The 17,638-nt window shown below is 41.4% G+C and overlaps 1 protein-coding gene across 1 annotated transcript in view; it reads left to right on the top strand.

The window, feature by feature from the left end:
* TCF12 (transcription factor 12) overlaps positions 1-17,638 on the top strand; it is a 149,579-nt gene that overhangs the window by 93,674 nt on the left and 38,267 nt on the right. The window contains exons 7-8 of the mRNA XM_026045759.1: positions 4,387-4,522; positions 7,268-7,320. Coding sequence (XP_025901544.1) covers positions 4,387-4,522; positions 7,268-7,320 — 189 coding nt within the window. The remainder of the gene's footprint in view (positions 1-4,386; positions 4,523-7,267; positions 7,321-17,638) is intronic.

Raw genomic sequence — 17,638 nt, 5'->3', positions numbered from 1 at the left:
TCATAAGGCAAGACATTTGAAGCACTAAGACATATCTTAATCTTCATCCAAATATCTCAATGAGTGAAAGTAACAGCACGTTAAGACTTCTGCTGTGCCCTGGGGAGCATTTCAAGTTTTTGGTAGGGCGAGGGGTGCTTTTACTATCTGTTCTGTGTAGATCCKAGAAATTGAAGAATGCTAAGTGAGAAGCTCCTATTTCATAAAGATTGTAAACTGTCTTCTAACTGCTATTCAAGAAGTAGGAGGATTAGGTTGAGATGGATTCTGTTGAGTTATTTTTAATTAACAAAACAAATTATATGTCTACTATTGCTAACCAAACTCACAACTTTTTAATATTTAATAGAAATTTCTATGGGTCACTTTTCTTGAATAGGGAGCTGACTTCCCTAACTACTAGGAAGCAAAATGTAAACTTTCTGAGGAGGAAGCTAACTCCAAAACCTCAAAGATTTGGTCAAAGTAAAATCTAGTTGGTTGATCCGTTGGAAGGACTCTTCTTTTTTTTTTTTTTTTTTTTTTTTTGGGGGGGGGGGGGGGGGGGGGGATCTAAATTTTAAGTACTTAAGTTGGACCTCTCATTTCTTTTCCAATAATGAAAATGAACAGGATTTACTCCACTAATGGTGATTGCTTAAGAGAAGCACAAGGCCACCTGCCTGTAACAAATACACTTTTGCAGGTGGGAAAGCCTTACAGTAAATATGAACTAATATACAGTAGTGTTTGCAAGTGAGTTTAATAATAATAATWAAAAAAGTATATTGAAAGACAGTTTGGCCATCTTACTAACTTAGCCTAAGTCTTTGACAACTTCAGGAAATATCATATGAAGACATACGTAAGCCTTTACTTGTCGRCAGTCTTTTTTCTTTTTTTTTTAAGGTAGCAACCAGTTAGTGTTCTGCTGGCTGGTGTCCTTGAAGCTCATTGAAGGCAGAGGTTTTTTTCCTCAGCTGCATCATTTTGATTTTTAGGCCCATGGTTTATTAGCTTGTTAGTGGAAAGAGCCAACTTGGTGTGCACATTTGCAGCTGCTTTAGAGTAGCTTGTTTTCTGTGACAAATGTGTGTATGCACACACGTACATATGAACGTGACCCTTTCCCCTGTAGCTTGCCATTTTTGAATGGGTGATTCCCTCACGTCTGACTTTGTTGCCTTGCAGAGGCAGCCCTTTGAAATGTTTGTCTCAATTGTAGGAGCCTTTTTTGGGAAGGGTGTGGGGGGTCAGGCTGTACCATTTCCTTTTGGGCTGTCGAAACTGCTTCTTGGACTTGCTGGGAGGGATGTGTTTGAGAAGCAATGCAGTTACCCTCCATTGCAGCTTTTTGCAAACTAAGCTGGCTGTGTTCTTATTTGAGTAGAATAAGAGGTTTTTTAGGCTGGTTATTGAACACAGATTCCCTAGGGGAAGTACTGCTTTAAATATTTTATTGTTTCTTTTGAAAGTGGGTTTGTGYCTTACAAAATCCAAAAAGGTGCCTTTTTAAGTGCGACGTGTGTTTGTCTGCAAGAGTAATCTGGCGAGGAGAAGAGCCAGTCACTGATTATTCCCCCGTAATTGGGTTGGTGGCGGCAGATGCGGTTCCCGGCGCGAGCCCGGCCGCGCGGCTGCGAGCGGTGCCAGCGGAGCGGCGCCACCCCGGGGCCTCGGGCCATCGGCAGGGACGCTTGGCGCTGATAACACAAAGCTCTTTTGCTCCTCCTGGAATCCTCAGTGGTATTTTTGTATTCCTTTTTTATCAGATGCCCTTAGGAGAAATTCAGTCCCAATCAATATTGCTTCTCAATTGGTTCAGACAGGCAGAAAAATCAATAAGTTGAACTAATGACATCTATTTTTGTTTTATTTGCGAAAACTGAAGAACAATTATAAAATTCTAAACAGATTTACTATGCATGCCGTGCTTGATTGCAGCAGTGACAGAAGCGTTTTGTTGGATAGAAGAATCCTAACCAAGTACCGTATAGACCCATAGACTTGGAGTGGGTTGYGCAGTTTGATTTGTTGTGGGTGTCTCTTCACTTTCATTTCTGTGAGAGACCCTGCTAATTACTGTGGCGCATCGTTGCTGGAGTCACCGTGTTGGGTAGCTGTGACAGCCAACGGGAAGGGATAAGTTCGATATTATACTTCAGTTTACTTGCAAATAATTAGCGTTCAGTGCACCAACTCTTAGTTCATGTTCTTGCAGTAGCCATATTGCTTTGAAATATGTGATTCGATGAAAATGGCAGGAGTTGGAGTACTCGGGAGGATGAAAGCAAGAATGGCAAATACTGCTATGAGAAGATGGGAGTTTAGGTTTGGAAAAGATAGAGTTATTTGCCTGTGGAATGGCCGGGGAGGGGAAGTGCTTTGTCTCTTCCTCCTGCACCGCACGTGTAGCTGAGGACCCTTCTACATTTTTCTAGTTGTCTGTATGGGTCCCTCTCCATTTCCAAAATCCTACTGGTGCTCACAAGGAGATGCTCTTGGGGAGGTTTTTCAACACGAGTAGGATGTTGCTTCTAGTGCTGTTTGGCAGCTCATGTGGGCAGCAGCGTGGTCAGACCAGAGGAGCTTTGCCCCTCTGTTGTTCCCTGCCTGTCACCCGGCTTCTGCTGCTGGAAACAATAACTGCTTGGCCTTGCCGAGAAACTTTGTCTTACACATATTTATCACTCTTACCTTTGATGTTCTTCAAAGTGCGTCATAGATCTCTAACAAATAGTTACTTCTTCACCCTCCCAGAATGTTGTTTTTTAAAGTTTRTAACTGAATGACTCCTTCCTGCTCTACTATTCTCAGTTATAAGAGTTTAGATTTAGTCTTCAGTCAAGTAACAGTTATGTATTTTGGTAGTGATATGATGCAAATCTATTTATCCAGAAAAAGGCAATCATTTATTGATTATTTTGTTTATCATTTCTAATTGTACATATAATACAGATCTTGACAATGAAACAAGTGAAAGCTTCTGATGGGAATATGTAGATAACACTAAAAGAACCATCTTGAATGACACAATCTAAGAATATGTTTGCATATGTTTGAGTGAGAGTGTTAAGGCCTCAGYAGGAAGGGTTGGGAGGACCGGGAGCACCGATGTCTGTGGCTGTTGCAGCGGCCTCAGGAAGCAGCAGCGCATGGGCGGTCGGTGCTGTGGGCCGGGCTATGAGTCCGCTTGGTTGATCACCAGTGCCAGCCACAGAGCTGCGGCCTGCAAGGAGACGCCTCCCRCTTTTCCTTTTGGCGCCACGTGAGCGTTAATCCCCTCAGCAGGTCTGTGCTCTTTCGTGTCAGCGATGAGATGATGGCGGCACAGTGTGAGCGCGGGCYGGCGGCACCGCTGTCCTGCCGTCCGCAGGCCGGTGCCCCTTGCCGCCCCGCGCCAGCAAATGGTACCAGGGTGGCTGCACCGGCTGCTGGCCTAGCATGCAGAAGTGAAGATCAAAGCAGTGGTCTCGGAAGGACAGCTGGTTCCACATTGACCTTAAAACACTGTCTACAAAGCCAAGTGCCTTATGCCGTGTGCGAGGCAGGGTGGAACTACTGCTCTGTGAGCATGGCTGCATGAAGCACCCAGTGTTCAAGCTTGGGAGCCCCGGGCTGGCTTCACGGGCCTGTGGCTTTCATTCCCAGATTGCTTTCTTCCAGATGAAAACAAGGCTAAGCATGGTACAAACTACTAATTTAAAAAAAAAAAAAAAAAAGGAATTGTCCAGAATTGTCCAAACTTCACATGAATTGCCAACCTCCATTTAATTTTCAGAAGAGAAATCCAAACATTGAGGCCAAGCAGTATATAATGCATGTTTTAACTATTATTATATGGTTGTAGCCACTGCATGGATAAAAAAGAAGAATTCAACCATGTTGTTAGTTTGAAAGTTTAAAAATGTCAGATTTGTTGTGTTCTGTGCTTTAATCTGTTATCTCTGTGTGTTTAAAAATGATCTTTGGGACAATTATAACATGTTTTTATGAATGTAATATGTCTGGCTTTTTAAGTATGTGCTAAAACCTAATGTCACACTATAAACTTCTAGCAKGTTTTTTATCAATTCTATTTATATTGTATGATGGATGAGGTGTTGCATTGCAAGCTAAACRAAGTATTTTTTTTGTTTATAGTTTGAGTATGAATCAATTCGTTCAGACCTTGTAAACATGAATGGTTATGTACTGGGCAGGCCCACAGCCAAACTTACTCTGTCTTATTCTCTGAATTTAAATGTTRACAAGTGAACATTGTATTTTGAACTCATAAGACCTTTACTGAAAACCCAATAAATGGCTCTGGCTGGAGCACTATATGCAAATAATGGCTTATTAACATGAATATTAACAGTTTAATTTTATAGAACTTATATTTACTTTACCCTGTATATTTTGCAGTCTAGTCTGCTTCGGTCAGATATGGGGCTTGGAAGTCCAGGTCAGCTGTCATCCTCAGGAAAACCTGGAACACCCTACTACCCATTCTCTGGCACAAATCAGCGCCGAAGACCACTTCATGACTCACCAGCTCTAGGTCAGTAACATAGTTTTTTCAGCTTTAATTTGTGGTGTGTTTCTGCATTTCTTTTTTTTTTAATTATTTTTTCATGACAACTCATTTTATTCAACTGAAGTTGTTCTGCACTGAGGAATTCAAATTACAGCAAGTAGCTATGTAAGAGCAAAACCAAAATTATTAAAATTTTAGTCATTATGGGTTCAACACTGATCAGTATTGCTTATAAAACAAGAAATTCCAATAAAACCCTTAATTGCAAAAGCAATAATGACAGATGGATAGGAGTTGATGACCAGCTGAGTGCCCTTAACCCATGCCATCATTAACTCCTGGAAATGCCTGACCTTGAGGTCATTAGCATTATTTAGCAGGGAAAAGACACAAAGGGGAAACAATTATGTTTTTATATGCTAAAAGTTACTTTGTTCAGGGTAATATATAGTTCATTGTTAACAGTTCAACATGCCTTTAAAGTTCTTTGCAATTGAATAATAGATTAACCTATAATAAAACTACCTTGCAAAATATGCCAGCAGGAATTTGCCTAAAAATTGTCACAATATCATAACAGTATTTTCATTTTATTCTAGATATGCTTAGACATAGAGCAAGTCTTTTCAGGTTCAATCACTAGTAATATGTGATGGCTTTACAGACTTTCTGTTGAGTTAGGGAATCCAAAGTGAGCCAGCTGCTTAATTGTTTATGCTCTAATAGTATTGCGGATAACTGGACATGACTTTTTTTAATTCCTTCTCTAGTACCAAAACAGAGACAGTAATCTGATACTGCAATTTAAAAGCTATCATAATTCAGTATTACTATCATACATTGCTATGGTTGCTCAGGTTCTGTTTATTTTTAAATATTCTTCCCTCTGTATAGTATTTCTATTCCATATTAAACTTTTCTTTGTTAGAAATGTGTAACTGAAGCCGTAGATTATCCAAAAACAATGTTTCACCAAATAAAAATTGTTACCTGAAGTATCTTCAATATTAGCTAGAGATTTTAAATTTCTATTACATTAAATAGTCCTGAACATGCTCGAAATTGTTTTTCAAAACTTTACTGATATGTATCCCACTTTATAACTATTATTATGTGTCTGTACATGCATGTGTTGTTATATATTGCACATACACATGTGTCTGTATTTTTAAAAACATTGTTTTTATATAGCTTTTTTGACCTGTTGCCAAGACAACTGTCAATTAATTCTAGGCTTGTCTTTACAAATGTTTTTGAAAAAATCATTCTTGATAAGTATTATCAAGTGTGGTCATTGGTCATGCTCCTCTGTTTTTTTTATTTGAAAGGGAAATTCAAAGGGTAAAACCTCTGCCAGCCACTAACAGCAGAGTGTTTATCTTTCTGTACTGGCTGAATCTGGAGAATTGTAATCCTGGCTGTGGACAGGTAGCAGGTACACATGGACAGAAAGGTCTTTCTGGAGTTTCGGGGTGGGAAAAACGAGATTTCTATCTCTTGTTTCCAGTGAATCAAGAAACTCTCTCTCCCTCTCTCTCTCTCTTTTTTTTTTTTTCTCCTCTCCCCTCTCCTCCTCCTCTGCTGGACTAGTTAGATGTTACTGAACTGCTAGGAACTTAAAGCAAAGCTGAATTATGTCAGTTTTAGCCTGGAGAAGAAGTTGCCTATCCAGGATTTTAGTCTCTTTATAAATTCCCCACTGCAAAATGTTCATGCAAATCGGCCACTGTTGCCTTCTAGGTCACACTTTGAGTGCACTGCAAATCTCTTTTAAAATCCCCCAAATCCTTTTATTTTCTATTCAGACATACCATGTGAAATGAACAGAGTAAAGATATCCAGGGATATTTTCACCTGCAGTTTCTTGCCTTCACAACACAGAGGAAGGAGTAATTAATTTTTATCTTGTCATATCTTATACTAAAAATGTGATTATACATTCTGAACAAAAATGGAAAAGTAGAAAYTCTGTATTTTAATTGAAGGCTCAGTCAACTGTATAAATGATAATATTGCCGGATATTTATTGGTCTCCGGAACATCAGTCAACTCCTAATTTGCATGGATGCTATCCATATGGATTTTATTAGAAGCCAACTAAACTGGTTCAGAGTTTTCATTTAGTGATACTAGCTGCCTGCTTTTGTGTGTGAAGATAATTATTGGTACAACGAAGCAGGTATTRTATTTTTAACTTTCCTATTACATGAAAATTGAGTTGCATTATCTTCATGATCTATGAAAAAGTAAATAGTTTATTGGATTTGCTGTTATTTGTAGCTTTGTTTTGCCTCATCCATGTAGAATTTTACATGRTGTTGCTGTTTTTTAGAAAATAAATCAGACTTCAGTATGTCATAAATTTATCTTTGATAAATTTCTGCCTTTAAACTGCAGAAAAGGAAAGCATCTCTGTCAATAATCATTCTTATTTCCTCCCTATCCATCCAAAATCTTTGTTTCTTAGTGTATAATGGCATCCGTGTTTGATGCAATTGTCTTAAGAATATCTGTTTTCCTTATGAAAAGAATCAAAAGTAATTATTTAACAAAACTTTATTTTAAACAAGGACGATAGTGCATTGCATATTTAAATAACTACTTGTATTGGTGTTAGAAACAAATTTCATTGGTGCAGAATAAAAAAGCATAAAATTAGAAAACAGGAAATCCACTGTGGAAAAACAACAACTGTGTGAGGTAGCTCTTCATTTGTTTCTGTCCATAAGACAGCATGCTTGATGAAATGTGTTGTTTTTCTGTACGCAGATCCTTTACAGACAAAGAAAGTAAGAAAGGTGCCCCCTGGTTTGCCTTCTTCCGTAAGTACTACAATTTTTACTTGTAAAGAAATTAGACTCGGTGTGCTGTGCTTTTCTGACATCCAATCATTTAGCCTGCCGTGGGGAAGGCTATCTGCTGGGCACGAACAGCTAGGCCAGGTAGTTGGGAGTGGTTCCTGAGGACTAAATACATATTTGATGTGTAATTTTTAGATTTCATAGCAGTGATTTGTAGCTTGCTCATATGCTGCTACCCACTTGTCCCTGTCATTTGAATTCCTCTCTTGGGAAGCGAGCTGGGCCAGGAGCTGTCAAAGAAGATCTCCTGTACAGGTTTTTTGATGTTTAATTAGTCATTATGTTGCTGAACAGGAGGACAGACAGAGATTAATAGCTGAGAATCTTAGAAATTTACATTTGTAATAATCCCAGTGGAGCTGAAGACATTAAGATTCGGAGGACATGTACAGCTCAGCTTGCCTCAGTAGGACTGAGGTTATTAATATGCATAAATCACCGAGTCAGATGTTCATTGTGAAGCCCTGGTGGATTTTAAAGCCTTCATTAAGCCTTTCCTAACTTCAGCCTAGCATCAGGAAAGCTTTCAAGCAACTAGTTTGTTGATCCCTCTTTGCTTGAAAATTTATCCTTYGAGAATAAAGGGCTTTGATGAAAAAGGTTGGAAGGGTTTTGGTGGAAAAATCATTAATGGCTGTGATAATCTAATGCTATAGGGGTGTTTTGTGGTATTAAACATGCTTTATTCTTAAAAGGAAGAAAAATGTTTATAAATGAATCTGCATTTAAAAATCCACGTGAAGTGCCAAATCCCCAGCGAAGAGAGGGGCAGGATGATTTTGTCCGTGCGCGGAGGCGAGCGGCGGGGCGGGGGCCGCGCTGCCTCACGGGGTACATCTCTTTGTTGTGTAAATGGATGTTGGGCTTTTATTTGGCACTGCTTAACACATGGGCGCAGGTGCACTTGGATGAGTCATAACTCAAAGCCGGATAGGCTGAATAGCGCGGGCTGCACAGGCCGCTCTAATATAGTGGGAGCAAAATGGGTCTGATCTTTTTATTCTGTATTAAGGCTGAAGCATGGACGGTGTCTCCTAGCCCTCGCATCTCCCCGCTTCTCTCCTTCCTCCCTTTCCCCTCGCCCTCCCCCTGCTCCCAGTGATATATACRGGAATCTGAACCTGAAATCCTATTTTAGCCGTGCTTGCAGATGGAGCAGCGATAGCTGCGAAGAGCCTGGGGCAGCTGTGCCTGAACCTGCAGCCTACCTGGGAGCCACGACTGCAGCTGCAGGCACTCTCAAAAGCTTCTGCTTGCATAAGCACTTGGGCCCCACTAGAGGTTGAATAGCTGCTTGATAAACAAAATGAACACAATGCCTCAAATCATTATTCCCGAGGCCAGGAATATTCTTCTTCTTCTTTTTTCTTTCTTTCTTTTTTTTCTTTCTTTTCTCCCTCTTCTTCCTTTCCCCACCCCCCAGCTTCAGCAGCAGCTAAAAATAGTTTGGCAATTTACATTTTAACAGTTGTGTGTTATGTAGGGTGGCTTTAGAGTCTAGCGGATGATTTTTTGCTGGATTAACAAAAATATATCTAAAATGTCAGAGAAGCTGAAACACATAGCAGTGCAATTTCCGTGTAATTTATTGCTGTAATTCTAGGAGTAATAAAACTTGCATTACATCTTTAATATTTAGTAGAATTAGCCAGGTAAAGAGATCATTTTAGTGAATGAAAAATTTATCTCATTTCTCTTACTAGGCATTAATTTTAAGAAGCAGTATTTTTCTAATGTTTTGCATTTAATTAGTCTTCTGAATGAAGAGTGAAGACAACAAAATGCTGATTAATTTTTTTATTAAATACTATACCAATCTCAGCAATAAAGTGCTGTTACTGTGAATAATCGATGATTGCTGAGATGCATTTTTTTAAGTACTGTTTCTGTGTATTTAAATGCTTCCTGTCCTAAGCAGACCCTTGAAGTGAGATGACAAATTAACAAATCACCAAGAAAATAATTTAAAAAAAAGAGAGATTTGCTGTATTTGGACCATGATACAAAACTAAATATTACTGAATATCCAAGAAAGTCAAAACAGAGCATACATTTTTTAAGTAATTTCTTTACTTTAAAAATACTTTGGTAAAAAGATGGCTATATATTTTTAAAGAAATAAGGGGTTTTWAACTTTTTTTTTTCTTCTAGCTTGTGTCTTTTTCTCTTGGGTAGATCTGATATTTTTCAAAATTGCTTGTTTTGATATATTCCTTCCTACTTGTATTTTTCAGAGTCTAAAGTAAAAGTAGTTATATAGAAATATGCTAACAAATTCTTTAGTTATTTTTGAAATGCAACTGGGAATCTGAACTTACTGTTTTGCTGTAAAAAACAAATGTTTGGATTTTATTTGCAAAAATGCACCGGGCAGATGTAAGTTCGGCTACCTTAAGTTACCTAAGTGACAGGTTATTGCCCCCCCAGAATTTTAGATGTTGATTTGCCAGGATTTATGTTGCATTATAACTAAACTACTAAATCCAAGCCTTTGTAGGAAGAATTAAAACTAAACCTCAGCTGCTTATTTCTTCTTACTGCTAACTTGAGCCAGGTTTGAATGGGACAAAAAGATGTCTGTGAGCAGGTTTTATTGCAGTAACAGAAAGGAATTACTGCTTAGTGACAGCTGCAGTACCATGAGAGATTCAGAGCTCTTGTGGTGTTCCTGAGGACATCTCTGGTTGTAGGAGTTCCTCTGATGGAACCGCCCTCAGGCCGTGTGCGGCGGCGGCGGGAGCGGTTGTGCTGCCCGGCCAGGCCCAGGCCACGCAGGCCAAGGGGCCTCACAGGCCGCCCTGGCGCCCAGGCGTGAGCGAGGTCGGCCCGAGCCCTCGCGAGCRGGGCCACGATCAGCACGCACCGGGCAGTAATAATGCGAAGAAAAAGTCCTCTAAATGTCTGTGATATTTCTTTTGTCATTTATTAGTCTCTTGTCAGCTAAGAAATAACCTGAAATACACGGTGTAAATGGATTCCATGGAAATACATGGAAAATCAGCTGTGGCACGCCAGCACACCTATCTGTGTTCTATGTAATGCCATTGCTGACAACTGTTTGGAGATGCACAATGTTTTAGACTTGGAGGCTATGAGTTAATATCCAACCTCAGATTGCCAGTTATTAAATAAGAGATTGTTAAGCCTTTTTTGATTGATTTGATTGATGAAGCCTTTTTTACAGCAGAGATCTGTGTCCAAATTCAAACTCAGTAGAATTTAGCAATATGTTTAAGAGAATTTATACCTTGATTATAGGGTTTTCTCATGTATCACCCTCTAGAATATATGTATGTGTATTCATATATATTCTGTATATGAATATATTCAGCCGGTGTATTCTGCACATGCTGATCTTTGCAGGAATTCTTTACTAACAAAAGCTAGTAAGAAGTTGGTTTGCATGCACGGAGTTACCTCCAAAGTACTGCAGGCATTTTTTGTATCATGTTAGATTTTTAAGAACAAACTTCAGAAYTATGTTGAAAGGGATGCCTTAAGATACCAAGGGGGCCTGAAGGTTTTAGCAAGAAAGTAATTTTTGTGCTCCCTCCTTCCTCCACCTCTCCCCAAGCAGCAAGAGGAAATGATTTGAAGTAGGGGGAAAACGATCCAGACTTCAGGATGTTTGAGGGATGGTATTTGAGATGTTAATAATTAGGTTGTATTAAAAATATTATTGCATTCACCAAGGTGAGTGGACCTTCTTTAGAGGATTATCCTCAATATTAGAAAGCTTGATGTGTATTGAAGTAACCTGGCATAGAGCAACCTCCATGCATTAACCTGGCAAAGTCCATGCTTCTGCTTGGAAACATGTGCCTGAATGAAGCCTTCTGCATAGTTCTGTGATGTTTACCTGACTTCATGGTGGGATATTTTACACTGGCTGGTGGTGATGTCAGAACACACAGCGTGGCCCTTAGGGTCCGTTTGGGCTGTTTGCGCCGTCTCGTGCGGTCAAGTTGTGATTCTGTTCAGCTGTCATCCTGGTCTTCAGTATTTAGCACTCAAAGACAGTAGTAGCTCATCTGCCCCTTGTTTTTGATMCTGTGCTGTGTTTTGTAAGACAAGTTCAAATGATGGAAGCAGGCAAAGAAATCTGTATGAGGAGAATACCACAGAGCTCGTGATTTCTTGGTTGTGATTCACAGTCTTTTTCCTCCCATGCTTATGTGGCTCTGCTCCACTCTGCTCTTTCCTTTGGCCTGGTTCAAAGGGCAGCATCTTCAGRGAAGCCCTCTAGGAAATGGTTGCTTCCATTTTCAAGCGGTTTCTTAAATCATTTTATTGGGACTTGGTCTTTTTGTTGTATTATTGCAGTTCTCTTCAATTTTAGCTTTGAAATTAGTCTGAGAATAGCAGCAGCTTCAGATTATAACAGATTATAGCCTTCCTTTTGCTACGGGAGAAGGTCAGGGTGTTTAGCTGTCATTGAACAGCAAAGCGCTCCATGGCAAAGTGCTCCCGTGAGCGGGGCAGAGCTCGCACTGACCTCGAGTGTACGAGGCCCTTCATAACCATCTCCTAGCAGAGAGGTTGGGGTGGCTCCCRGACCTCCCGTGCAAAGTGTCTGTCCTGGCCTCTGGTTGTGCTGAGGGATCTGCTCTGGGGAAAGCCTTTCCAGGTGTTTTCTTTAATGATAGRTTATTGCTCTGTTTGGTTCAGATTTGTTGGAGTTCATGTTATTAACTGTAATGTTACTTGTTTTTAAGCTTTCATGACAGATTTCCACTCAAGAGCATCGAATGTTTGGTTGGTACCTGTATAGGAGAATCTTAAATTATTGCATGGTTCTGAAATAGCCATCTGAAAAAATTACACTAATTGCAGCTTGGATAGTTTTTTTGCATAATTTTACAAAAAAAAAATGATATGAAACTGTCACAGCTTCTGCTTTACCTCTAGCATAAATGAATGTGGTATTTTATAACGCTTGATAAGGATAACAGCTTGTTTGAAGACTGCTGCTGAGTATCTTTTGCTTGATGGCGGTTTTGCTTGCGGGGTGGTGCTGGAGGCTGCGGGAAGCCCTGATGTCCATGGGGGCGGGAGCGGCAGCCGGGCCCCCCGCTCACCCGGGCTGCCTTGGCTGGATAACATTATATACGTACAGACTCAGGTGTGTGTTGATGGGAGCAGCACTATATCACGTTCAAATGCATTTCTGAGGAAGACARTAATTTACACACACACGAACTAAAAATTACATTAAATTACATATCGATTTAATGCTGAATTTGGTGGGAAGGCAAGACTGGTAAAGAAAACAGTTTGTCCAGTCTTGGGAATTTGCTTTACAGGGTTTTGGGTTTAGAGGCTGGGCAGTCCTGGCCGGATTTCTGCCTGCGGCTGGCAGCAGGCCTGTTTGTTTTCCTTTCACTCTATCCTTCAGYTCCATTTGCAAAAGCAGCTTCCAAGCAGAGGGTCGGAGCCCCAGAGAGCAGGGGAAGCAGCGGCAGCACATGCCGAGGCGCAGCTCAGCTGCCTGCGTCTTGACTGACCCTCTTGTAAAGCCTGTCTGATGCTGAATTATTCAACAAATTCCAAGTGTTCGTGTGCGCGTCGGTCTGCGCTCCCGTTTTGCCTATGGAGCCACCTGCAGGGAAGCGGTGTCAGTGCAGCTGGAGCGGCCTCTTCCCCTTCGGGGACACAGGAGCGCGGCAGAACGGGCTGCACTTCAGGCAGGAAATAAAAGTTAAATGATGCTAAAGTCGGGCCAGCAGAGGGACCCCTCTGTCGCTTTCGGATTTTGCAAGTAGATTTTCTTGGCCACGCTGAGTTGGTGCGAAAAGATGCGTGACTCGGAACTGCTCTGCAAGTTGCACAAAGAGCCGCAATCTTTGCAGAAAGTTGTGAAGTTCTCCCCAGGTCAAGTCGCCTTGTCGTCCTGGCACCTTCTGTGTTGGGGATTACTGGGCTTTGGTGCGATTAGTTCTTTTCTCAGGATGATAAACATTTACTTTTCAAGTTAAGAGCCTCATATAGAGGTTTTCAGAATATTTTTAAGTGCTAATGTTTTCAGCATAATTCCTTCCGAATTGGAGAGTTAATAATGTGTTACCTATCAAAGCAGTATCTGGAAAGTTTTGAAACACAAGTTTAAGATCTTCAAATAAACAGCTTTGAGGTTGATTCTGGAGAGGGGAGGCAAAACTACCTTTTTTCTTTTTCCCTCATTTTTCCATTCTAGTAAAACTTCCATGTAAAAATACAGTCAACTAAAGTTCAATATTATTTGGAGAACTGCTACTTTCTAATGGCTTTACCAGCTTTCTAATTATAGTTTCCTTTTTAAAAATACACTCAATTTATTTTTCATTTAAATCTGTCATATGTGACTGGGAATTTTTATTAAAAATAAAAATAAAAAGCATGTAGTACTGCCAGGTAAAAATAACAGATGGCATTTGATACTAATCACATTCGTATTTGGGCTTTTTTTCAGCCCCTTTCAGCCTTTCCCTCTGGTTATAGCAACATGAATGTAAACCGTGAAGTTAAAGCCAGGCCTTTTGAACAGGAAAGCTCCAAAGCTGCCGGCTGCGGCAGAGATAAGCAAACCAGTTTGCTTCAAACTTCCTGTGCATTTTGTGATCTTTTGTTTTTCCTCTAAAAAGCTACTCAGTTGTTTCAAATCGCCTTCCATAAAGTTAGTCTCCTCTGCCTTTTTACTGGGCAGTTCCCTTCGTGGCTTTTTTATTATATTTAACATAGCTGATGGAATAAATAAAGGACTGCGTAATAAACACGATGTTTTCCATGCAGAACAGCTAGCGTTGATCTTTAGAAGACTTGAAAGCCACGCTCTTTTAGTGGCCGCATTGTGTATGATTTAGACAACTTCACAAGTGATCCTAACTCTGGCCTTGCTCTAGTTCAATCATTGTGAATTTGTGGCTTTAAAATCAGTTCTGCTGAGACTCCTAGAAGTCATTTCAGAGCTGTTGCAACAGAAGTTGCTCAGTCAAGTTGCTGCCTGTGTTTTAATTAGCAACAGGCTGTCCCKCAGTCTTTTGTGTCCTTCTTCCTGTAGGCCCCATCGCTGCCTTTACCTCATTGGGGCATCGCCTGGGGTCTGTCTCTGCCTGGTTCCCGGTTCTATCACCTGTGGTGATCCCTGGTTCAGTCCTGCTGCCCTGGGCGAGTGGCCRAGGTAGCCGCGGGGCTTTTGCGGGGGCAGCTTCCCCGGCCGCCTTTCGTCCCTGGGGGGACTGGAAGCGTGGGCTGGGGGGAGATAGGGATCTGTGATGAGTGTCGTTATCCCCAGCAACAGCGCGTTMGTGACTGAGATACCGCTTTTCAGAAGGGCTTAAGCAGACTCTCCACTTGCCTTTTCTTGCCAGTGTGCAAAAAAAAGCTGCTGCCAGTGAGAGGAAATTTAAATTTTAGTTGCAGGTAATTTGGTGTAAAAGTTTTGCCTCTTGTGTTCTGATAGACCCATTTACAATAATTATGTTAAGAGGCAATAAACTTGTTGAAGTACTTTTGATATTCACAAATTTATTTGTGGTATCCACAGGTAATTTTCAGTGATCTATATGATCTCAGAAAGGGTGTATTTATATACTAACTCATAAACAATGGGCTATATATGCCTATTGTGGGTTTTCTTGGTGGTTTTGAAAAGTTGGACAAAAATGTATTTGACGTAAAAGCCTGTGTTTTGAAAGAAAATATAGAGTTCACATAAAAGAACTGTAGTCTAAAAATGATCTTTGAAAATACTCTTATACAGGTGGTCTGGTTTATTATTAGGTCAGTATTTCAGTTTGCATCAGATTTCCTAATCTATATACTTAGGGAAACAGTCAGTTTATTGTGTTGGACACACTCTGCAGGGTCATGAGTGGAAACAATTCAGGCTACAAAGTGCATATCAGTTCAGTGCTCCTCTGCTGACGGCATGTCTGTCTGAAATCAAGTTTAAAAAATTGGCCCTGTCTCCAGCTGACTTGTTTTGTCAGGCTGAGTCATAAGATTAACCCTTGACTTGTCACCAAGAAAAAATGGAGTAAACAACTGCATTGAGTACAGTATCACTGATCCAGCTATGATTCATTTCACTGTAACATGATTCTCTTAAGAAAACAAATTTCAGAGCAGCTGTTGCTTAGCTTAAATGAGGATTAAAAAGAATTGCAACTGGAAAACAAGAAACGTTCTTTGGTCTTCAGAAGTATTTGGAGTAGTTATCGGGTGGTACTTCCTTCACATTCAGAAATAATAGCAACAACATTGCCTGTTATGTTTTCTGCAGTTTTTGAAAGTATTCCATTTTATGCCTGTTTTTCATCCAGTCAAACCTGGATGGGATGAAGTTTGATGTGCTTGATGGAATTATGACTTCATCCTATAAGATGAATAAACTTTGCAAGTGTACAGTGAAAAATAGTATTTTAATACAAGTACGGTGTTGAATTCCCGGTGTGGTACACTCCATTAGTGGAATTGAGGGTAGGACAACTAATGTCCTTTTCAGTGACATGAAATTAATGTCCTGTAGGTTTGTTGGGAATTAATTCAGGAGCAGAGTTGTGTGTTGAATTGTTTTGGAGGTACCTGTCTTTAGGCTAGCTTGTCTACAGATGTAGACAGTGTTGGCACTGGCTTTGTGCAGTTGCATTGATTTATTATTGTTGTACCTACATTATGGTAAATGCCGATGATTTCCTTGTACTGACAAAAGCTAATTTTGTTAGTAAATATTCTCAGTTAATGTTTTATAGAGATTTTTTATTGCAGCTGCTCTTTACAAGTACCTAAAGAGCAGGCTGCTCTAGGGAGGAGAAAGGAAGCCCTAACACTGTGTGGCAAAGTTAGGTTTTCACACCGCGTATTTAACATCTATGCCATCATTTTTAACGTAGTTGCATGCTAGTATTTGTGTGGGGACTTGGTCTTGCCATTCCTTCCAGGCAGAGCCATTTTAAAAGCTGAGCACGTGTACATGGAGGTGCTCAAGCAATTGCAAATATGTCGATGGCAATCCTTACTTTAAAGAATTGGATCTGGTTTCCATGGAAGTATTTTCAATGATTTGACTTTCTGGTATGCTTGAATTATTTCAGAAAGAACATTTTCTTATTTTGTCAACTCTTAGGAGCTCCGAGTGTCATTTTCGGTGTGTTGGTGTCGTCCCCTTCAAGTTGTACATTAGTCTCAGTGCCCGGTTTCAGCCCAGCCTGCGATGCGAGGCGGCGCGTGCAGAGATCTGAGGCTCTTTCAGCACATCTCATCTGCAGACTGCCGTGCGTTAGTGAGAAGATTGAAGGCAGGGCCTTGTTAGCCGTAAATCAAAGCTTCTCCTGGATTCTCTGGGGCCTGAAATGGGTCTCTGTGGTCCCCGGGGGCCGGGGAAGCCGCAAATCGCTCTGCAGGCCTTGCGTTTTAATAGTCTCGAGGACTGGGATGGTCTTTTCTGCAGCTGCTGCTGCGGCTTTTGTATTGGCAAAGGGCTCGTTTCAGACAGCACTAGCTTTTAAGGCACTGCGTAGCTGAACAGTTTTAGATGTGCAGTTTTACTTGAGAGGAAAAAGTAATTTTTGTCAGTTGGTTTAAGCATCAGTTTGTCTTCACGCTCTGACTGTGGAAAAGTTGTTTCAAATGGCTGTTACTGTTTGGAAGCAGTCGCTGAAAAAGTGTTGCAGGGCAGACACGGGGATGCTTTGGGGCAGTGCGTGTACATTGTGTGTACTTAAAGATGTGTGTACTTAGAGCTGGCAGTAGTTACGTCCTGAGGTAACAGGCACGGCRCAAAGGAGGCGCTAGGAGTTTTACCCCATCCTTTTCACTACAGCCTGTCATTTTTTTCAGTTTTTTTTTTTCCATTTGGTTTAAAAGATTTGCAGGACTACGAAGTGCTTGGCCGAGCACCCCAGACTTGCGCGGCTCACTCGCTTCCCCCGTGAAAGGCCGAGCTGAACTTCGCCCWTTTTTCCTTATCCTGAAGTATTTTCCTGCTTTTGTGCGCCGGGGGCTGGGCCGCTGCCGGGCCGGCCCCGCGGCGGAGCGGGGAGAGGAGGCTCCGCTTTGACCCCTTCGTTCCCGGAGCCGAAGCCGCTGGAAACTCCGCGCGCGGCCGGGGCAGCGTGTGCGGGACGGGGGGCGYCTTCGCGCGGGGCGAGGCGGTTGATGTCCCCGCCGCGATGAGGAGATGTGGCAGCCCGTGCGCGGGGCTGCGCGGCGCTCCGCGTCCCCGTGCGCGCTCCGGCCCGGGGCCCTTCTCCCGCGCCCCGTTGCTCCAGGGGGCAGAGCCCCGCGCGGGCCCGTGCCCAGC

Source organism: Nothoprocta perdicaria, unplaced genomic scaffold, assembly GCF_003342845.1.
Source record: "Nothoprocta perdicaria isolate Ctin4 unplaced genomic scaffold, notPer1 scaffold_41, whole genome shotgun sequence".
Taxonomy (NCBI): domain Eukaryota; kingdom Metazoa; phylum Chordata; class Aves; order Tinamiformes; family Tinamidae; genus Nothoprocta; species Nothoprocta perdicaria.
The sequence above is the reverse complement of the archived record's forward strand: the minus strand, read 5'-3'. Positions and strand labels throughout refer to the sequence as shown.